Below are 23,789 nucleotides of genomic sequence, written 5' to 3' on the forward strand. Positions count from 1 at the left end.
GAAATGGAATATCCAGCTTGCTTCTTCCTATATATTATCTAATTTAGATCTTTTTCTCCTCTTTTAAGGATAAATATCTTCTTTACAATCACCACTTGCCCACAAAAGCACCTCTCGTACATGCAAGAATTCAGTGCATGTGCAACAGGCACCAAAGAAGTTGAAACTGGAGCTTCCTGCTTTGCCCACATTTGCATCATGATATGGTTGGATTTGGAAGATTACAGCTCATTGTCACTGGCTCACAAGGGCTAGGGTTTCGATAGATGACAACCAGACTTTAAAGCTCCATAAGACTGATGTTTAACCTGTTTATTGGTCAAACCCTATATCAGCCTGGTGTTTTTGTTTTTGGACAGTTACTGGCTAAGAAAGACATCAAACCCTTGTGACTTCAAATTAAATCATAAAGAAATCAAATCTTGTAAAACAGCCAGCCTTTATGTCACATGAGTAAATTCTAAGTTTCACCCTTAGGCATTGCGTGTTGTGGCCCATGTGCACTCTAAATCCAAGTGAAAACGCTTAAATCATGCTGCTCTGGCACATTAGTTAATAAATTTTCATATATTTTACAGCTAAGCCTGAGTTTGCTGTGTCACTGTCTTTCATAAGACCATATAAACTACTGAGGTTGAGCCTTTCCCACTTGTACTTTTATGACATGTAATCAGGAAACACAAGCAGCTTTAAGACCAAGCCAGAAAAGTGCTGTTTTGCTTTTCTAGATTAGTGTCAGCTGGAAGCTGCCATCCAAACTCTCAGAAGCTTGTAGGCCCCTAGAAATAAACCGGGACTTTAATGTAAGTCAAGTAAAGGAGGGGGTGAGTGTGCATGCATATCATGTGCTTGCACTACCTCCATGGTTGCAGAGGATGATAAGATGGCTTACATTAAAAAGACATGGGGGCTTGCCCAGGGGGAAAAGAGCAAAAACTGTTGATCAGAACTGGTGTTAAATGCATCAGTGCTGAACAGTGATATGGAAATGTGGGCTTATTGCTTTCATGATCAACTGTAGGCCAGTCAGGACAAGTAGATGGCTGATTCTCACAGGAGGGAAGTTCTCAAATGAAATCACGGCTAGAGCCCGTCTGCGAATCCTGTTAAAAATGTGTGGGTTGACATGAAGACAGCCAAGCACAGGAAAAGTGACAGATTTTGGTTACTTTTGCAAGAAAGATTTGGCAAATTCTTTCATGTCATGATAGGTTCTCTGACAGACTACTAACCAAAAAAGACTGAATGTTGTAACAAAATCAAAAAGTATTTTTAATCAGGACCACACAATTTGTGGCTTTAAATATTTATTTATTAGCAGTTATTAATAGCACTTATGCTTTTATTTATGTTTGGTGGTGTGGCTGTCGTGGGATTCCCTTCCCCTTCCGCAAGCCTACGTGGAAAACATTAAGCAGGAACAGCACACAGTCCTGCTCCTCCTATCCCAATAAAGAAAGCATGAGGCAGGAAGAGAGAAGCTGCAAAATAAAAAAAACAGAGCAGAGCAGGCTTAATGACAACAGAATGACACTGATTAAGTCGGAAGCAGAGTGAAGGAGGAGCTGGGGTGGAGGATGGTTGCAAAAGCAGCTTGAAGAGAAAGCGGCAGAGCATAGCCAGGGAAGAGCAGTTTAAAGAAGAAGGCATGAGAGCGGTTAGCCAATAGTGTGCTTAGAGCAAACCAGCAGGCCATCAGTTGATGAGTTATGTGAGATCAGCTGATGTCAATTATGGCAGCCCTTGACTCCATGGCCTGCCTGAACTAATGCTTTATGCTCAATTTAAGGACATTTTATTTCATGTTGTACATCTATGCAACAAGTGTATTTGTGTTACTATTAATCTTCTTGATATTATATGTCACTTAATTATTTATTTCTGTTATAAAAATGTGAAATTTTGACAGAGATGTGAAGACTATAATGCCTCTGTAAATAAGCTCAAGATACCAACCAAAAACTTATATACTTCCTAGACTTGTTTGTCACAATTTATTTTGCCAGCTGTTCCTACAAGATCCAGCAGCTCAGTGATCCTATTTTGGGTCCATACCCACCATTTGAGAACCATAACTCAAAATGATGTGCTCTTAGTCATTATCTTTCACTGTTTAGATTGTACAAATACGTTGGCATTGTTTCATTAATAAACATTTATTTATTTGAGCAATACAGCATGCTGAAAATTGCCTGCAATTGTTGATTCCTTTCCTGTGCATTATTTTTATGAAATAGGTGTAGTTTTCTAAGCTTTGGTGCTTTTCAGTGCTATTATTAAAATGATAGAGATTTTGTCATTTAAAACAGACTGTTTTGAAGAGTGTCAAAAGGCGTTCATTTCAGTACAGTCAATGTAAAGTGCAGATGCTCTGTGTCGCTGGCCTGATTTGACCCTCCTGTCATAACTACATCGTGACAGGAAAAATGTCCCCTTTCTCCAATTATGGTTAAGACTTCTGTACATATGTGCTTGAGTAAGTCAGTTTTTTCCTCTCTGAATTCTTTGCACAGGGAAGATGCACGTGTCTCTGGCAGAAGCGTTGGAGGTTCGAGGAGGTCCGCTGCAGGAGGAGGAGGTCTGGGCGGTGCTCAGCCAGAGTGCTGAAAGCCTCCAAGAACTCTTTCACAAAGGTAAGAAGAGTAGAAGGATGTCATGCATAAGTTTCATCACAATGCAGTCTGTACACTATCTGTCAGATGACAATATTTATGCTTTTGAAATGTTATCAGTAAAATCAGAACATTTAATCACTTCACCCACTGTTTTATCAGTGTTTTGCATTCTGGTTTTGCATCATTCAAGTCTTTAAATGCCCTTGAGCTAAGAAAGAGATGATGCCTCCCAGTTTTGGGAAAGAGCAACTTCCTGGTGCTGAATCTCAGAAAATGTGGACTCTTTAAAGTAAGCCTGCTACTGCATGTAGCACTTTATATTGTTATAACAAACCTCTCTGGGGTATTTTCAATGGCATGTATTTGCACATGCAAGTCAAAGACAAATTTTTGTCTTTTGCATACTAATAGATAGACAATGAAATCTTCTTGTTTCTGTTTTGTTTGAAGCTCCATTGTGCCTCATTCTGGCTTTAGTAGTGTCATCATTGGCTGTGTGAACTATTACCAAGCTGCTACCAAGATTTATTAGTGAGATTCTGCATCAACCAGCTTGACCTTAACTTCCAGTTTTGCTCTCTGGCTCCATTATATACTGTGCTGGTATGCTGTAGGAATTCTCTCTCATCAGCCTGGCCTGAAGATATGTCTTTATCCAGCTTATTTCACATTCATATTTCATAAATGCTCATGTCTCTCATCCAAGGCTTCAGAGATAAAATTCAGAACACTAAGGACAGATTGGTAGGCTTAGATACTCAGAGTTTTTCAGATGTTTGTATACAATCTTTGCATGATGTTATGTAGCACTGGTTGCTAACACGTCCATCTTTTCCTTCAGTGTGGAGTTGTGTAGCTAAACAGAGTAAATTGTGGCCTCTCATGTGTATAGTTTTAGACTGCTGAGCTGAGCTAAAATTTGAAGAGCAGATGTTGGAACCAGCTATTATAGAGTCACTGAGCTATGTGGAGAAGTATGTTTACCACGAGTGTGGATTAATAACATCAAACATTTAAACTTTAGTTTCTGGTGGATTCGTCACGTGTCCTGGTCAACTAGAAAGAAGCAACAACAGGACATGGTTTCTCCTTTTAAAGCATATATACTAGAAAAGTCTGTGTTTATAGGTACGTTTTTCCCCATGAGTTGAAGATAAAGTAAATGTTAGTACATAAACTGCTGATGGAGCAGACAGGCTTTTTATTGACTTAGCAAACCTTTACACAACTTCTCAGACATTGTGTGTAGTCTCACATCATCAAACACTGAACCACCAGCGCTGTGTGTACATAGTAGTGGTTAGTTACAACGTTTGTATAAGAATGATTTGTTTAAAGAAGCAATGTGTGAATATATCTGATTTGTTAGCACAATTCCTCAGAGAAGCTTGGTCTGTAGAATATTTGGGATTAAATATAACCTAGTGCTGCTTTTGCCTCTATCTGCTCCTGTGCTTGGCTTTCTGTTAATGCCACCTACTGCTTTACGTCTGCCCAACCTGTCGCTCTAATGGCAGGTTTGCTTTGGATCTTGGATGCATGGTTCACTGTGAACTTTGAAGGAATCTACTTTGAAAAGAGAGCTGCCGGCTTAGCATAGTAATGTAGTTTTATTCCCTGCCCCTTGCTTAGAAAGCAGCTCATCAGTCTGACTGTAGGGCTGCTCAAAGGTTGTCGAATTTCGAATACTTTTTAGTTTTAACTAGGCCTGTTAATATAAACGCGTTAATGCTTGTGATTAATCTGGAAAGCTTAGCGATTAAAAAGATAATAACACAATTTAATCATATGATTAAGTTTGACCACAACTTCCTCCCGTAATCCTCCTGCACAGATGTTTTCATCCCTGGGGTGAAAAGGTTAAAGGCGGGTCAAATGCAGCCAGCAGTGATGAGGAGACAGACCCAGGTCTGCTTCACGGCAAATTTCGATTTAAAAAGCTGCCTAATGGAAGTCTGGATGAAACAAAAGTTGTGTGTACATAATGCAGTGATGAACTGTCTTTACACAGAAACACAACAAGTCTGAAGTACCACCTCTGGGCAAAATGCATCTTTGCTAATGTTAGCAAAGATGCTAACAGAAACACGGGATCAAGCCATGATAGCTAATGTTGCTAATGTTTGCAAAGATGCTAACAACAACAAAGGGTCAAGCCATGATAGCTAATGTTGCTAATGTTTGCAAAGATGCTAACAACAACAAAGGGTCAAGCCATAATGTCAAGCTACACCGGCGCAGTCGGCCTGTATGACGAAGCTGGATTAACAAGGCCGGGGTATCTCTCCTGGATTGACTTATCAAGACATTCGCAATCCAGATCAGCTGTACGATGGAGCTGGTTATCAACTCGATAACTGCACCCAGGCTTTTCCAATCTTAATCAGTGCGCGCTCACATAAAAGGAGTGGTGTTTGCTGTGTCTGACCAATCGCAGACATAGAGAAACCCTGCAGAGCAGCGTATTTCTCAATGGAGGAACAGACAATCATTCTTCAAAAATATGAGGAATTTAAAGCAATCATCCAGGCCAGAAGCAACACTTTCGCCGCAACAAAAGCCAGGAAGGAATGCTGGCAGAAAATCGCTGACTCTGTTAATCCGTAAATTCGTCAGATTATACAATATTGATTCATTGGACAGTATAAACGGACAGCACTCTGATCACTCAGTTTCACTTTATTACGGCACAGATGTGTGGGGCAGAGCTTCCCCAGCCAATTTTGTGTTGTAATATTAATTCCTCACCTTGATTAGTACCACAAAATAAAGTTTATGAACATGATTAGAATATTAAATGTACAGTTGTCATAACCGGCTCAAGTTTTTGTGACAGTGCAGACTCCCTGAAGATCTGGGAGTCATGAACGGACCATGGCCACTTAGCCCCAAGGCTGGTGACCATCATTTGATGGTCACATGTCATCTGCAGAAGCATTTGGGGTTACATTAGTCAATGTGCACTTGAAAAGACTTGAATAAAGTTCAACTGTGACAACAGTGTTGTGTGGGCCTCTTTGTATATGTGGACTGTTTAATTATGATTTATAATGATTATGATATAAATTATGGAAATTAAGACAAGACATATTGATAATGAACTAACTGAAAGTGAAATGTTTGTGCATTGCAAATGTTTCTGTATTATGTGAACTACCTGAATGTTGAGGCTGTAAAAGTTTTTTTCTGCAAAAATTACTACAAAAAATATATTTGCAAGAGCCTCAGTCTAAGTGGTGAAAAGTGGCAATTAAAATAAGTTAAAGGTGGCAAAAATGGTCAAAAAGTGGCAAAAATGGTCTAAAAGTGGCAAAAATCAGCAAAAGGGAGCCAAAAAGTGGCATTTAATTGCAAAAGGCAGCGTAAATGAGTGAAAAGTGGGTGAAAATAATGCCAAAAAGAGCCAACATTTGCAAAAAGCAGGATGAAACAGGCAAAACTGGTGAAAAATTGGCAACAACAGGATAAAAGTGGCAAAAGAAGTTTTCAAAGTGGGCTTAAAGCAGTAAAAATAGATCACAAGTGGCAAAAAAGGGGGAAAAATTGTTGACGATTAAAGCAAACAGTATTATTGTGGGAAACAAACAGATTAATGTGACTTGCAATGGGTTATTTCTGAAGTCAAAGTCTCTCTTTGTTATGGTTTTCAGGGGGAATAATATTTGAAATGAAGACATAAGAGAGCCACAAATCGTCACAAAAGAGCCACAGGTTGAGTATCACTGATCTGTATCTTTGGTATAGGATGTCATCAGGTAAATCGAAAGGATTGCATCTATCCCTAAATATTCTTTCTCTCCTAAGCGATCCTCCGTGCACCAGCGTCTACAGGATCTTCTAAAAATAGGCAGGCCATTTTTCCAAGAGAACTGATTGGTCAGGAGGCGGTGCTTTTATACTTGCTGATCTCATATCCAGAACATAACCTGCTCCGGAACAGGTCAGCTGTTCAGCATAAGTTACCACAGTGATTTATCCCGGTAAGATGTGAACCAGTGTCATCATACAGAAAATCCAGGGTTAATCCTGAAGTTATCTCAGTAAGAAAAAATCCAGCTTCGTCGTACAGGCCTCTGGATTTGTCCCCAAAACGACAACATCTAAGCTAACTAAAGCGGTTGCTAATGGGGTGCCAGAGACTGCAAACAGACATTGCTAATGACAAGGGGCTTCAAAACATCATCCAGGTCACCTCAGATGACCTGTACCACAGAACACCTACGAGAACTACTGTCACAAGAATCCGTAAACTGCAGCCAGAACCTCTTGATACTGACACAAGTACAAACTTTCAAGGTTCTGCCCAGAAATTCTAAAACCTGACCATTGCCTTATAAAACAAAACTATGGCCAGTGTTTTGGAATATTCAACCATTATTACTGAAGAAAAATCAAAGACGATGAAACTTTTATCCTAGTTAGAAATATATCTTTTTATACTATTTCCACCTCTACCTTGTGTTAACATGGAACTGCCAGAGCAAGTCTGTACTGCATCTGAAAGCCGTTTACCAACTGCAATTAAATAACAAAAGAAGAAAAATTCATTAGACCATTAAAGGTCACATATTTTACTCCTTTAAGACAAGTTAATACTGGTCTCAGAGGTCCCTGAAATATGCCTGTGAAGTCTGTTGCTGAAAAAACACTCCAGTATTGGATTTTTGCATGTCTTAAAACCCCTCTGTTTCAGCCCTGCTCAGAGCGAGCTGTTTCTGTGTCTGTGGCTTTAAATCCTACTGAGCTGTCTGACTCTGCCCCTCTCAGGAAATGAATTTGGCTTAATGGGTGTGGCTCTCCTGAGCCTCCTGGAGGGCAGAACTTTCTTCCAAGCGGGGAGGGCCAACAGAACCTGGGGGCGGGGCTAACTCCCCACATGACATCATGAGGGGGAAACTGAGAACGGCTTGTTTTGCACACATTTTCTGAAAGGTGGAGAAAGAGAGGGAGAGAGGGAATGGATTTTTCTGGTACTTGAGGGGATTGTGGAAAGGACAGGGGCACATATGTTTTTTTTTAGAAAAGCCTGAAAAAATATGTCCCCTTTAAAGGCCAGTTCCATGATGAGTTACCATGAAGCTAACACATGTAGATGCACATTCGTTGTTCATCTTTTAGAGGCTTTGAATTTTCTTATAACCTTGCAAAGCAGATGGATACACCCCCTTCTCTTGTTTTTCACTGGTGAATCCATCTTGCAAAGCTTCCATCTGAACCGTTTGGGCCTGGTTAGAAAGTGACAGGACCAATCAGCGACGAGGGGCAGTACTTTCAGGCGCAGCAGAGTCGTGACGTAAACAAGCAGCAGCAAGAACTGGTGCAGTTATGGAGGAAGAGATTAGTGTGGATGCTGCTAAAGCACCAGTTTTATCAGAACTTGACAAAATTTCTTTGCTAAAAGAAGAACAAAGAACAGCATTGAGTTGTTTTTTTTCTAAAACAACAAAAGTCAGGTACTTACATGTCTATAGTCGCCATGTTTTGGGTTTTTCTCAGTAGCTGTGCACGCGCAGCTCGATAGCTGCCATGTTACGTGTTTTGTTGCTCTGATTGGCCCGTAGAGATGTGACAGAACGTTCACCTCATCACACTCCGACTTTTTTTCTTGCCTTTTCTCAAACGTTCCCTATTGAAGCTTTCCCAGATGGATGTGTGAAATGCGCATCCCTTACTGTCGACATGTATGGCCCGTTTATCGGCTATAAATATTGGCAGAAAATTTTTGTATCTTCTGATACTGATAATTTACTTTTCAAGCTAACATCTGCTGATACTGTTATCATGCTGATACTATCATTACTAGCATTACTAAATTTGACAAGGATTATTCGCAGCAATGTGCTGTTTGAAACAGGAAAGGCCATAGAAAGCAGATTTTGAGTTACAGGGATAAACTCTTTGAATTCTACCCCGCATTATTATTGCAGTATTGAACAATGTTACTGCACATTGCATATTTTTCATATACTAGTATATTTTTCTATATTTTCTTAACTGACATTATTAAAAGATCAAGAACTTGCGGTTAGAAATATTTGCAGCCTTTTGAATCATGAGTGAATCAAATGATGCATGTTTTCAAAGTTTTGATTTCTCTGAGATTCAACAGTCAGTTTCCATCGGATTTTCTTCTGCCAGCGTCTTTAATTTATTGAAACTGTTGATTTATTTGCAATCCTTACTGAAACAAATGTGCTCAGACGAAGTCATGCACATCTGCCAGCTGAATTATCAATATACTAGAGCAAACGTTTTATCTGGAATACACCTAGTCTTCTTCTGAGTGAGATTTCCAAAACGGTCACAGGAATCTAAAACAGGAAACTTATATTTACTTAGTAAATTCCAGCTTTTGAAAGCAGATATTTGGTGCCTCAAATTCAGTTCCTCTGTTCGTCTCTCTGCTCCTCTCGAGGTGAAGTATCAGTAAAAAGAAAAGAATTTTGCAGCGCAGCTCAAACATTCCTCTGTATATTTTTAAAACATCCTCCGACCATAGCTCTGGCTGTGGCTTATGCAGGAAAAGGAGAATTACGTTGTGTAGCCATTCCTTTCTGCTTCTATGCCTCAACAGTTATTTTCTCGCAGGCTAAGAAAGCACCATGTGTTTTTGTTTACTTCAATCTTCTTGAGTTTCCATAAAATGCCAAAGTCTTAGCAAGAAACATCCACTGTGGTTGGATTCAGTTGCAGCTTCTAGGCTGTAAATGCTTGACTTAACTTTGATGCTAGAATCACTATTTAAATCCCCATACTTCTTATTAGCTCTGCAACTTTGGCATGGAAATAAGATAATCACAACCACGGTATGTTGTTTTTCTGTTTTATGTTCCTGATTTTATCTCCAGTGGTTACATATTCTGTTCCCCTCTCCAGATCCTTCAGCCATGGGCTTCATCATCTCTCCTTGGTCCCTCCTGCTCATGCCCTCTGGAAACATCTCATTCACAGACGAGTATGTCACCCAGCAGGACCTGAGAGCCTTCACAGCTCCAGAGGTCCTCGAGGGGGTCTCCCTGTCTTCTGTCTCTGACATAGAGAAGGTACAAAAGCTTTATAACTTCTTTTTGACGCAACATAATTTTTTGATTAGTCTACATCATTCAAAGCTTCCCTGCTGTGATTTTATAAACTATCCTAAATTCTCTTGTTAAAGCTTTGTGGAAAACTGACTTAAATTCATAGTTATGTTTAAAAGTTATGTTTTATGTACCTGTAAAGGCAAGAGACCTTAAGCAATGAGAACTGCAAAATTCAGAACTCGGGTCACACCAGTATATGAGACGCAGTCTGTTTTGAACAAAGATTTTCATTGGGTTTGGCAAAGGCCACAACATGCAGTTTCTGTGCAGCTCTGTTGCTCTTTTAGTATTATATATTATATGCAGTTTACAGTCCTGCTAGCTAACCAAAGCTTTGTGGAACTTTTAGCTGATGATGATAAATCTGATTTATGCCTCTGTATTGACTTAACACAGACCCCTTGCTGCAAAGCTCGTTGATCCACTTGGTAGCACAGGGTAACTCCCAGTCTCTGAGTACTCTTGTTGTTTACTCTAGAGCTTCTCAGCTGGTGGGTTGGGACCCAAAAGTGGGTTTAGACCGGTGTAGAAGCACTGCTCTGTTGAGTAGAAAAGGCTGCAGATGATAAACTAATTTGTCAAAACTGTTTTTTTGAGGTCTGAAAATACCAGAAGTGTATTTCCTCATCTATGTCTTTCAGTGGCAGAGTAAGTGCAAAAAATTCCCCTGTCCTCTGTCGTAAACTTTTTGTCTTCATTACAATAATAACATTTTCATCAACTGCTGTTCAGTATTCATAAGCTCAAAAAAGAACATAATATACTTGGATTCAGTAGCCATGTTTTTTCCTTGGCATTAACAAGCGGAGAATGTGGCAGGACCAGCATGGAAATCGTACTGCTGACTAGCGTTTGGGCGGACTATTTCAGAGCTATGGTGATATGCCAGTATACAAGTATGTAGTGCTCACTACAGCAAAGGCCAATACTTTGAAGCTACAGTGTAGATTGGACACAGCATTATAAACCAGAGGCTGCATGGTGGTGCAGGAGTTGGTGCTGTTGACTCACAGAAAGAAGGTTCCTGGTTCGACTCCTGGTGAGGGCCTCTCTGTGCAGAGGTTGCATGTTTTCCCCATGCATGCTTGGGTTCTCTCTGGGTACTCTGGCTTCCATCATTTCAAAGACATAAAAGTTAGTTCAGTTGGTGACACTGAATTGCCCATAGGAGTGAGAGTGAGCATGCCTGGTTGTCTCTATATGTCAGCGACACCGAAAGAGATTCACGGTGTAGAAAATGGATAGAGTATAACCACACTAGAGTAGAGAAGTGCGGGCCCATGAGCTATGCTGCCCTAACCTTGCAAAGCAGATGGATACGTCCGTTTCCTTGTTTTTCACTGGCGAATCCATCTTGCAAAGCTCCCATCTGAAACATTTGGGCCCTGTTAGAAAGTGACTGGACCAATCAGCGACGAGGGGCAGTACTTTCAGGCGCAGCAGAGTCGTAACATAAGCAAGCAGCAGCAAAAGCTGGTGCAGTTATGGAGGAAGAGATTAGCTTGGATGCTGCTAAAGCGCCAGTTTTATCAGAACTTGACAACATTTCTTCCCGAAAAGAAGAACAAAGAACAGCAGTGAGTTGTTTTCTTTTCAAAAATGACAAAAGTCAGGTACTTACATGTCTATAGTCGCCATGTTTTGCCAGATGGATGTGTGAAACAAATCCATCTGGCATGTCAGGGTAATGCTGCCCACCTCCTCTGGTCTTTTTTTAATCAGAGAGTCTTTTCAGTTAAATCAGCACTCCATCATTTACAGTACATTACCAGTATGGCCTTATGAGGGAGAAAAGCTGTTAAAAAGTGTAACTGCCAGACTGGTCTGTATCAGTATGTATCCCAGCATGCAGTACATGCAGACTGCGGTACTACATACGTATTTATAGGACAACATTAGCAAGACAAGCTTTGTCTTGCTAATGTTGTCCCAAATGTTTTCTATATCAAGGCTTTTTAAAATTTCCCTAACAATGAACTGATGCACTTTTATGTTGAAAATCATACTGCAGTCAAAGAAATAGGTCAATGCATGTTTTGAATGAATAATTCTCCAGATATAGTGTTGAAACCAGTGCTGTTGTGACAGGTTAAGAAGGTGTTTAATAAGGTCACATCTTTCTTGAGTAACTCATCACCTCAAAACCCTGAACATACATTTTCGTTCTTTGCAAATCTTGTATGGTTGTGGAGTTGCAACACTTAGAAGCAAGGTTGTAAGCAAACATAACAAATCCCTACCATGCATGACGACTTGTTTTCCTGATGCACAGGACCACACCCCCCTCTTTTCGTCTGCAAGCAGAGCTAAAAATCTTGCATGACTGGATTCCCGTCCTGGCTTGGTCCCACAGACCTCAACACAGTTTTGTGCTGAGTCAGTTTTCCAGCCGTGGTCCCGCCTCACGAGCCAGCTGAGTTATTTCAGTGTAGAAAATCTAATCTGCTTCTCCCATTATCAGAGACTGTGGGTAAATACACGTCAGCTGCAAGTGCCACAATTTTCCTTACACTCTTTCAACATTCAAGGTGGTGGGGTTCCTTTAAATGGGGGGGGGTCTTGATATTTTCCACATTTGCTTAACAGTACGTCTTTGAGTTTGAGGTCAACTTTGTTCCTGAAAGACCTTGAAGGTTATGTTGCATTCTTTGGCAATCCCTGAATTATTCTTTCCTCTACCAAGCCCAACATTCAGAGGAAGTGATTTCTCTCCCAAATAGTGAGTGCAGAGTAATAAGGAGGGGGAAATGGAAAAAAGTTTTTGGATTTAGGCAGAAAGCCCTGTCCTTTCCTTTCCAAATAAGTATGAATTCAGCTTTTATTATACTCCAGCAGTTGTTGCGCTTTTGTCTGTATCTCTTTTCTCCCTACAGGGCCTTGGGACTTGATTTAGTTTGGTTCAGTTATTTGTTTATCTGAATGAAACAAAACCTGCATCTATTTAATCTTTAAACGTGATCATTTTAGAGTTAATTTTTGAAAACAGAAAATGTACCTTATTAGTCTTGTCCTTTATTTACTTCAGTCTGAGAGTGTCCTTGACTAAGGATTTAGATTGTCGAATTTGAGCAGACTTTGCCTGTAGTCGACTAATCACTGAATATCTTTTCACACAGTATGTTTATGTGTCTGTCATAGAGAGGGGGCGTACTGAGAGGAGATTGCATGTATGAAATCACATTATTTCTCCAAAAACAAATATATAGATTCATTGTTCATAGCCTATCTGGGAGCGATGCTGAGGTAAAGTTTGCGTGTGGAAAGCTAAGGTAGCAGCCTGCTGAGTCGAACAAAAAACACCTATTTCTCAAGATCATTCAGGTCTGCCTCTGGTTTTTGACACATACCAATCAGACTCCAGTAGCTGATTTAATTCAGAAAAGTGCAGTGCTTCCTGAAGTTAGGTCTGATTGAAATGTTCTAACTATACTAAGACCTACACCAGAATTAGAATAATATTGGACCGGTACCAACCTTTTCAAGCAGTCTCAATGCTGTTGTTTGGTGTGCTCCAGGGTTTGATTGACAGCTTTAACACCAGGGCAAATGATCTGCACCAACTCGGCAAAGAACTAAGGTTTGTTTCAACAGCCATGGTGTACTACAGGTCATTGAAAGTATTAACCTTGCAAAACAGATAGATCTGCCCGTTTCTGTGTTTCTCACTGGCAAATCCATCTTGCAAAGCTCCCATCTGAAACATTTAGGCCCGGTTAGAAAGTGACGGGACCAATCAGCGTCGAGGCAGTGCTTTCAAGTGCAGCAGAGTCGTGACATAAGAGCAAGAAGCGACAAGAGCTGGTGCATCTATGGCGGAAGAGATTAGCATGGATGCTGCTAAAGCGCCAGTTTTATCAGAACTTGACAACATTTCTTCGTTAAAAGAAGAACAACGAACAGCATTGAGTTGTTTTCTTTTCAAAAACAACAAAGTCATGTACTGTCTGCAGTCGCCATGGTTTGCGTTATGCTGTTCTCTATGGAGTTTATTTCTCAGTAGCGGTGCACACACACTTCGGTAGTGGCCAGGACATCACGTGTTTTGTTGCTCTGATTGGCCTGTTAAGATGTGACAGACAGAGCGTTCATCAAACCACACTCCAAGTATTTTTTCAAAGGTTCTGCCCTTTCCCAAACGCTGTTTATCAGAGGTTTCCCAGATGGATGTGTGAAACACATCCATCTGGCGTGTCAGGTTATAAAAGTATCACAATGGAGAAATTTGTGCCAGAAAACAGTAAATTTAATCTCCAACTTTGGTCTTTCTGCTCTAGCACAGTGCCAGGCAGCTGTGCTCTGATCAGAAGCATTTTTTTTTTTTTAATCTGAGAGGTTCATATTTTTGTGAGTTGGTGTGGCTTCATCTCAGTCGACTAACACGCCCCCACAATCCATGAGCAGGTTTTACTGCCTCATTTTTCATGCATTTAAAGCTTAATTTGACATACTTAGAGATGTTTTTCATGACTGAAATATGGCCTGGTGGTTCATAACACAGTGACCTGTCATACAACAAACCTAAAATTAAGATTTTACAGGGACTTTAAATTTTTGCTACTCTTTTTTAAAATCCCTAAACCCTTTCAAGACTAAATACCTGTGGCACTTTAATCAAGACATTCCTGTATTTGTTTTTTTTTTTTTTACAAATATGTCAAATTTTATGATATGTCTTCATAAAGATTTCCTGATTTATAATGTGTATAACACAGAACCATTGCTTGTTCCCTACAGATGCACATGTACTCTCTTGGGATGACTCTGTTCTGGGGGGCGGACTACGAGATCCCTCAAAGTCAGGTAAATTCTTAAGCTTCAAGTACAGTTGGCTAAAGATTAAAGTTGATTATTAAAATGTGTTTAATATTATAGGTAGTAGACTTTCCAAGTTAAATTGATACTGGTCCCTCAGTATGATCTATTGAAGCCAACAAGACCTGCAAAGAATCATAACAACTGATACAGTTGGCCTAAAATGAAGCAGGATGAAATTTTCTTAAAAGGAACCCTGCATGATCAGACAAGTTCATCTTGTTGGATAGATATTTGTATCTCTTAAATGTATATTGAACTAAAAATCTCCCCAAATACCCCACATATCTGCATTTTGAGTAAAATTGAGCTCATAAACTCACCAGGAGGCGCTGGTAGTATGATGTCACAGTTCCGCAGTGCTCCCTATGAGCTCCTTACTGTTGCCAACAGTAACTGTTTTTCAGACAATTTTGCTGCTTGCAGCTGTTGCTGACATGAGTTTGCTGCGTGTTGGTTTTGTCTCCCTGCTCTCGTTCCTCCTACGTTTTACCTCAATAAAACTCCCTAAAAGTGAGTCCCTCATAGTATAGTGGAAGCGTGCTGGGAGCTTTTCAAAATAAAAGCAGTATGTACATTCGAACAGAGTTTCCAAAGAAATGCTAAATTGGACTTTTACTTTGAAAATGGCAAACCAGTGCTTTCATACTGTGTTTATCTTTACCTGAACTGTGTGGAAACAGAAAGCATCATAAAGAGTAGAAGTTTGGAACAACTTTGTTAAACAGATGCGTTTTAGCTTTTGGCCTTCATCTGGTTCATCAAGAAACTGATTTCAAACCTATTCTACCCATGTGGATTTAGATATTTGCTACAACAAGGTAAATATGGCTCTGTATCATTTATCATATATCATTTTCCTGTCTAGATGGACAGATAACCGCTTGTGGTGCAAATAAAAAATAGAAGAGATTTCAAATTTAAAATTCTCTGTGCGTGAGACAAGCTGCATTTCTGAGATGCAGCCCTAACGCTGGCTGCCAGTCTGACACAGTAGTTACTGCATAGGAACAGTGAGGAGCGCTGTGGAACTGTGATGTCACAGCGACCAAAATATGGCAGCCTCCTGGTGAGTTTATAAACTCAAATTACTGAAGATGAACTTGTCTGGTCATGCAGGGTTCCTTTTAAGTACACCCTATATAGGGCAGGACAAAATCACCAGAGATGAGAAGTGCTACTAACTGTAGATTTAAAGTTTAAACTTTGAATCTCAAACAGTGCTGTACACACTGGATAGAACCTTCTAAACAAAATTTGAATGCTTAAGTATCACCAGCTATGGATATTAAAGTTTTTCTTCTATTCTACAAGTTAATTCTTAGAGACTGGTTTAATAGGCACACGTGGAATGCATATAAAAAGTTGACACAATTAATGTTGTTCAGGGACATCACCCAAAACAAATATTATTGTCAAAGTTAGAGTTTGTTAGTTTTTCAAATTGTGCAAGTCACAATCAGAATGTAGACATGCAGGCGCTACAGCGTGTAAGTTCAGTTATGTTCAGGACATGACATCAGCATCTCTGTCTTATAATTTGCTGCCAAGTTGCCTCATACCCTCTTAAAAAACCTACATGATGATTCTGATTGGGAACAACTTTGACTAAAATGACGTCTGTATAGAAATATCTCATCTGAAGAGGAAAAGGTGCAAGCTGTAAATATGGAATGTGTCTGTATCTGCCAAGACAAGGAGACGCTCTGGTTCTTCAGGCATTCATATCTCTGCTGGAGTCAGCCAAGGATAAAGAGCTATAATCTATTCAGAGCATTCACATGAGTCTCCCTGATCCATAAAAAGAGGTGCTGTAGTCACGCTGTTAAAACATTTGGTCAGAAACACGCTGCATGCAGATAAAAAGTTGTACATGTTACCCACCATGCAATTTATATATCTATTGTTTCCTTACACATCATGCACAATAATGACAGCTATGTATAATTCATACTCGTAAAATAATGATCCGTATCACGCATGTCAGGAAGTATAATGAAAAGTTATTTAGAGGCCAACAGAAACAAGTTCTCTATTTTGCTATAACCTAATTTCCTAAAAAAGGTGGGACACTGTGTTAATTGTATTTCAAAACAGAATGTGACGATTTGCAAACTTTGAAACACCATATTCTATCAAAAATGGCACTAACAATATTGTTTGAGATGCTGACACTGGGTTTTTTTCTTTCTTTTTTTTCTCAAATGATTGTGCTGTGTCCGAAAACAGACCAGACCAATCAGCATCATTTTAGGAGAACGAGGTTGTAGCTACAGGCAAGTTTTACTTGTAATGGAAGCTGATAGCAATGGCTGCTGCTGGTGTAGCATTTAGCTTGGATGTATCTGTAGTATAGCGGCATTTTTATGAGAACTGGACCACATTTCTTTATAAAATGAAGAGCCAAGAAGGGCACTGAAAGCTTTTAATGACTGAATAGGTGTTTTCACACTTCTCTTGACCTGCTGTTGCACGAGTTTAGGATAGTTACAGACAGGGTTTAGATGTACTGAAGCCGGTGTATACAATGGCAGCCGCTGATAAAGCATTTAACTTGGATGTAGCAACATTTTTATCAGAAGTAGGCCTTATTTCTTTATTAAAACAAGATCAAAAAGTCACACTGAAACCCTCTCTTGGTGGAGAACATGTTGTTGAACTTCTCCTGACTGGCCTTGGCATGAGTTTTATTCACCAACAAGCGCCAACATTCATAAATGACGGTAACGCCTGCCTATTGAGCTGTGCATCCCTACTACCTCAATGTGTTTCATCTCTCTGATTGGTCCATAATGAATGTGACTGACAGAATGTTTGTCCAGTCATCTTCTGAGAATTTTTTGAAAAGTCCCGCCCTTTCCAGACCCCTTGTACAGGAGGTTTCCTGTGCAATGGATACATGAAGCAGTCCATCTGGCAAGCCAGGTTACAAATTCTGGAAATTTTGGAAATCATTAATAACACTCTTAAAGGAGACATACTGTGAGTAAAATCAGTGTTTACTAGTTTGAAAAATAATGGGTATCTTCTAATTCATGAGATGTAAATAAGATAACCTAGTCCAAGTTTGTGATCAACTTATGTCTGAAAACATGAAATTTGACATTCTGTTCAGAATCTGCTCTCATTGGGAGGGATTTTCAAAAGCCACCATCTTTTAAGGTGGGGGCTCTAGTGGTGCATCTGACGTGGGTAATCTGCACTTCTGTGAAGGTAATCTGCACATCTGTGAGGATTCACTAAGTGCAGCATGATACATAGAGGTTTTGCTGCATGTATTGCAACACATGCTGTCTTTTCCAGAAAAGGTGGTGATTACTTCAGCAAGACAATGCCAAACCACATTCTGCACATATTACAACAGCATAGCTCCTTAGTAAAAGTATGTGGGTGCTAAACTGGCCTGTCTTCAGCCCTGATTGGACACCCGCTGAAAACATTATGAAATGTAAAACATGAAAAAGTAGATCCTCAACACATGACTGGCTATTCAACAATAATGGGAAGATATTCCAGTTTCAAAAGGCTAAAAAGTAGTCCCCTCAAGATTGTTACAGGGTTGTTAAAAGATGAGGTGATACAACAGAGTAAAGAACATGACCCTGTGCTAATATTTATGAAATATGTGGTAGGCATAACATTTTAAACAGGGATTTAATTTTCTAAAAACATAGACATTTCTTGGTGTCAACATTTGCTTTAATGCCATCTTTGTTTTTTTCAGTTTTGTATAGAATTTCAATAATTTATATAATGTCCAGTTTAGCTTGTCTTTACGTTTATCACAGTGTCCACACCTTTTTCAAAGTTTTTAGGACTGAGATAAAAATTGGCAGCTTTTTAATTGAAAATATGCAGGGACATTTTGTGTCCCCTAGCTTAACACTATAAAATAGTGCTGCACCATAAACCTGATTTTATGCATTTTTTTTTTTTTTTTTGCCAACAAGCAATGCTTTCTCACACAGCATGTCTACAATTTTCTAGCCCTGCAAAGCTGTGATTGGCTAAATTCTATGTCCATTATCAGGCAGGTCAATCTTGCAAAGCTTCAAGCTGGAACATACTTTCCTGGTCACAGAATGGCTGGACCAATTATTGTCATTTGCACGTCTAAAGCTCTGGATATGGTTTAGCTGGAGTGACTGCAAGCCTGTAAACAATGGCAGAAGAGATTAGGATGACTCTAGTTGTAGCAGCAGTTTTACCGGAACTGGAAAAGATTTCCTTATTTAAAGAAGAGCGAAGAATCACCCTATAAACTGTTTTGGTGGAAAAGATGTTTTTTGTTTTCTCCTGAGCAGCTTCAGCTGATAGTGTAGAATTGAATATTGAAAACAGAGCCCAGCTAAGCGTGCCTTATGTAGTCACTCCTTGGCTGCTGCGTTGCTCTAATTGGCCTGCAATGAACATAGAAGACAGGATGTTCAACCAATCGCTGTCCAAGTTTTATTTTGAAAGGTTCTGCCCTTCACACATAAGTGAGTTTACTCAGAGGAACAGCTGCACATTTAGTTGGTAATTTGCTTGTTTCACATCTAGATTAATGGGACACCAAAGAGCTATGGTTTAAGATGAGAGATTCTTTAACGGTTTTTTATTTGCCACACATCATATCATTATAATATACTTGGGCTGTCAAAAATAATCATAGTAATCGCGAATAATTTAGGGCTGCAATTGCGATCACTCAAGAGCTTTATTTCCCCTTTCAGCACACTTTGGTTAAGTCAATCAGTGCCTTTCTTTAGCCATAGTGATGTAAAATAAAAGGTTTTTTTTTCTGTATTTAAGTCCAAGTAGAACATCAATATTCCTGCGGGTCTGTATCCACAAAGAAAGTTAATTACCATTAGTTTAAGACAGTAGAAAAATCCAAAATAGCACAAAAACTGTTTTGAATCCAAAATAGATGCATTAAAAATGCATTAAATAGGATGCAGTTCATCATGATTAACTATAGAAAATCTGTGATTAATTACAATTAAAATGTTTGTCTTTTGACAGCCCTACATTATACTTCAAATCAGTTTGGTGCATCAACATTTTTACATGTAAGATTCAAATATTATTAATGCCTTTATTTAAGGCAGTTGATGTTGATGAAAAAGTTATTGCAAAGTCACCTTTGCCAGTATTGTCTAGCCCTACTATGAATGCCAATATGATGGACAGATTTCAGAATCAGCAGTACCAGAAGAGTTTGTCTCTTACAAAGAACACTTCCTGTATTTGCTGTTACATGCTGTCTTTCTAATCTCTTTTTCTCTGTAGCCAATGAAGTTGGGGGAGCACCTAAACAGCCTGCTTCTCAACATGTGTGACGATGTAACACTGAGTCGAATGTCACTGCGCACGGTGCTGGACATCTGCAGCAAACATATTCGAAACTCCAGTTGTGACCCTCCCTTCTCCTATATCAGAAAACTGGTCCGGTTGGTACTGGGCAGCCTTTCTCAGGTAGGCTTTTTCTTTTTAAAATCTAGGTCAAATACATTAATCCTAAGTAGTTTTAATGATTGTATTTTGGCTGCTTATTAAGAAAGCCTACTTTTCTTAAGTAATAGCAAATTAAAAGCCTATTCATAGCTCTATTTAAAGAACAGTAGGTTTGTAGAATTACACAACAGATAATGGGGCTCCTGTTGATATAGAATGATTTCCAAATGGATGACTCTCAGGAGGAATGGCCCTCTAACTTCCGTTTTTTCCCTTCCCCTCTCTTTCTCTCTCTCTGTCTTGCTTTTTCACCTCCGGCTCTTTGTTTTCCTTCCTCTCCTGTCATCTTTTTCTCAGCTGGACGGTCTGCTGACTGATAGAGAGTCTCTTCCGGAGCGGAGTAAGGAGATTCGGGAGAGGCTGAGGGGTAAAGGTTTGCCCTCAGGTAAGACAAGCTGCTCTTAAATGTTCATTTAACAGGAAGCCACATTTGTTTTTAACATTCGGACAAGAAAGTCTACCATCTGTTACTGTTTCCCAATGAATAACTGTGATTACAAGTGTGTTGTGTTGACATTTACGTAACTTTTATAAAAAAAATAATTTGAAAGGCCTTTCTTGAAGCTTTTCATCACTTATATCCTCACTTTCTAAGTATGCGTAAAAGAATCAAAAGTACACGGGGAACAACACACTGCAAACCTCGAATCGTTTTTTATTCAGGAAAATATGACCAAATCTTCCCAGTGGTTTCTGAGAGAGCTCCGGCATTTTTCCAGGCCGTGGAAAGGAAAGCGGAGCACAAACATGGCTTCGTTATACCCATTATGTAAGCACAGAATGGCATTGATTACAGATGCATATTTTGGAATCACCAGTGAAGCTGCCCGTCTGCTGTTTGTATTAGTGCTTTGTTTCCTCCGCTGAGCACCAGCCAGCCCTAGGGAAAGTACATGCAAAGAGTATTACTCAGTTCTTAAGCGCCTTTCTTCTCAAGTAGCAGCTCTCCTCTCTCCCTCCTGCGTGTCAGCGCTCCCAAGTTGTAATTGCTGAATTAGAGGAACTCAGACATTGTCTCCTTTCATGTTGGATGTTTTATATCCCCATTTCTTCATTGCTGTGTCCATATGACAGCTTCATCACTCACATTTTTGCTGGGAAACAGATTTCTTAGAAAATAAAAGATCCTGCTGACAAAAATCCTTGCGCTTCTCTGAGTTCCTGGAAGACAGTGAGTCTGTTTGAAGTGTTTCCCTGTTAAGACCAAGCATATGCTTTGTAGATTAAACCACCACATGCAGTGTTTTTTTTTCCTTCCCCTCCCTTATATCTGCATCTCTACCCTTGTTTAACTCTTGCACAAACACTTGCTTACCTTCTGTTTACATCTTTCTCTTTAAACCAGTGCTGCCACTAACAGAGTCTGTATACAGCTCATCTGGAAGTCAAACATGCTCAGTTGAAGAGGAACACATCCATTGCTCCATTTATAGAAAGGCACAAGGAAAGATGGGCTCAGTGCCTGAAATTATGCTGCAGAATAACTTCTTTTGTGAGTTTTTAATGATCAGGAGAAACTGGCTGCAGAACAAAATCGACTCTGCAGAATTGTGGGTATCCCTTAAGGTCAAGAGCAGCATGCCATGTTTCTTAATTTGCTTTTCCTTGTGCTGTAATAAGTTTACTCTACAAATTAATTAGTTTTATGTGCCATTAATGGCTGCTACATTTCCTTCCTGGGGCTGTATTGCAGAAACATCCTATTACTGCTTCTAATTCTCTTTAAAAGGCATCTTATCGAGCCAATAACAATGGAGAAAACAATCTGGAGCTTGATTAGAGCATCTTAATTAGAATTTAAGGTTGAACTAGAACGGAAATATGTTTCTTTTTAAGGCACTTGGCTATAAATGTTCATTTGAGGCTCTCTCTAGATTATTAGATGTTATGTAAGCAGTGTCAATCATCGTATCTTGTGCTCTACATCTCCTATTAAAACAGGACGGTGAATCTGAGGACATCTTCTCATGCCTCCTCCCAATTATTTCTTTACTGTAGCTGCTCATCTGCATCACATCTTTGATTAGAGGGGCCATGAGAGGCCCCTGCAGGTGTTCAGCCTGCAGAGGCCAAGCCAGGGTATGAGTGCAAGGGAGGGGAAGTCTGCAGCAGACAGCGCTGTATTCAGCTGTCGTGTTATGTTGATGCTATTAGAAATGGATGCAAGTTTGGACAGGCACTTAGGCATAATGAGGCGTACACTATTTATTCAAATGTAAATCCTTTTTAATCCCTCTCTAGGACCTCTACTCATCCTAATTTAATGAGTGTAGTGTTAGTAATGATGTTAACCTCCAGGAATAATATGATCATCAGTATAGGGCTTTCAAACTTAAACAGAACTGCTGAAAATTTGCTAAATGTTTTGTTATTGGCTGCAAACAGCAGCATTTTTCATCCTAACTTTATTGTAAGCTTTTCTTTGCTTTTCTTTTGCAAAAATTACAGAGAACACTACAGGAAATATTCAGGAAAACTCCCAGTGAGCAAGCATGTGGGGCTGATGCTGTTAATAAATAAAAATCTAATATCGAGCATTCCTAGATAAAATGAAGGCAGAAATTGTCATGCCAGGGTCAGACCCTTCCATGAGTCCTTTTTTATGTAATGTTCAGCTTTCTGAGACATCTTACTCCCTGTCCTGTCCAATAGGAACAGTCTCCCCCTGTGGGGTGCACATGTAAAAAAACTAACTTAGGAAGATTTCAGAGGTTGCCTCTGCTGACAAACTTTCCAAGGATGTATTTGTGAGAAATTATATTCTGTATAGAGATGATAAAGGAAGAGAACCCAGTTATACATTTACTATATGGTTTATATTTCTTTAATATCCAGCTAAATGGTTTAACTTTGCTAGTGTGATTGACTTGGCATGGTTTGATTGAACATTGGTTCTCTTCTGCACTCAGGGAGGAGCGCAGCACCCAGAGTCCTGGAGCGTTATCGAGCCCGGACACAGGAACAGACGTCTCTAAACCGAGGACTCAGCCGCTCCATGGGCTCTCTGCCAATCCAGGGACTGTTAAAGGGGGATGAAGGGGCAGCCCTACCATACTCCCTACCCAACTCTGACTCCCCCACGGACCTCTACACCAGACCCCCCTCACTCCATCATCAGCACTCCTATCCCTATCTACACCCCCTCCACCCCCAGCAGAAGGGCCGGCCTGTGGAGCTGGACAGGAGGTCTTTACCTTTTCAGAGGGAGGACGTGGGCCCAGGTCAGGCCAGAAAGACTTGGGCTTCCTCTGTGGACTTGGCTTACATTGACCCGGAGGCTCTTCGTTTCGGGGCTCTGGAGGATGCACGGAGGGGAAGCAGTGCCATAAGTACTCACTCCATGGGCAGGCGCAAATCTCCCTTGATGTCATCCCGGGAGAGGGACACTCGCTACTCTGAGTTTGCGGGACTGAAAAGTAGGAAGCCTCATCACCACTCGGCCCTGTCTGTGGGTTCAGGCCTCCCTGGGGCCTACGACAGGATAAAGGAGAAACAGAGGAAACTTCAGGTGCTCAGACAGGCAGTGGATGGTGAGTCAACTTCTTTCTGATTGTGTTTATTTTGGCAAGACCTTTGAGCAAGGTGAAACTTATCGCTCATCACTTTGCTGATTTTGTTCTGTGAGCTGTTTCCTGACAAAAACGTCATCCTATTTTCTTTAAACGGTCAAATGGTTCCCTCTTATATATAAAAAGCTACATCATTATGCAGGTGGTGTTGTTTGCTTTTGTAGCTCTAAATGAGGTGTCAGAATTGCATTCGGTCTGTTTATTAACCAGTG

The 23,789-nt window shown here is 40.0% G+C and overlaps 1 protein-coding gene across 4 annotated transcripts in view; it reads left to right on the top strand.

Moving 5' to 3' along the window:
• The window catches only part of ptpn13 (protein tyrosine phosphatase non-receptor type 13), a 92,084-nt gene that overhangs the window by 6,074 nt on the left and 62,221 nt on the right, over positions 1-23,789 (top strand). For all 4 annotated transcript variants that reach the window (XM_041810770.1, XM_041810771.1, XM_041810773.1 and 1 more), the window contains exons 2-7: positions 2,514-2,633; positions 9,492-9,658; positions 14,432-14,497; positions 19,784-19,969; positions 20,306-20,393; positions 22,918-23,538. In XM_041810770.1, coding sequence (XP_041666704.1) covers positions 2,519-2,633; positions 9,492-9,658; positions 14,432-14,497; positions 19,784-19,969; positions 20,306-20,393; positions 22,918-23,538 — 1,243 coding nt within the window. In that variant the 5' untranslated portion in view covers positions 2,514-2,518. The remainder of the gene's footprint in view (positions 1-2,513; positions 2,634-9,491; positions 9,659-14,431; positions 14,498-19,783; positions 19,970-20,305; positions 20,394-22,917; positions 23,539-23,789) is intronic.

Source organism: Cheilinus undulatus, linkage group 17, assembly GCF_018320785.1.
Source record: "Cheilinus undulatus linkage group 17, ASM1832078v1, whole genome shotgun sequence".
Lineage (NCBI taxonomy): Eukaryota > Metazoa > Chordata > Actinopteri > Labriformes > Labridae > Cheilinus > Cheilinus undulatus.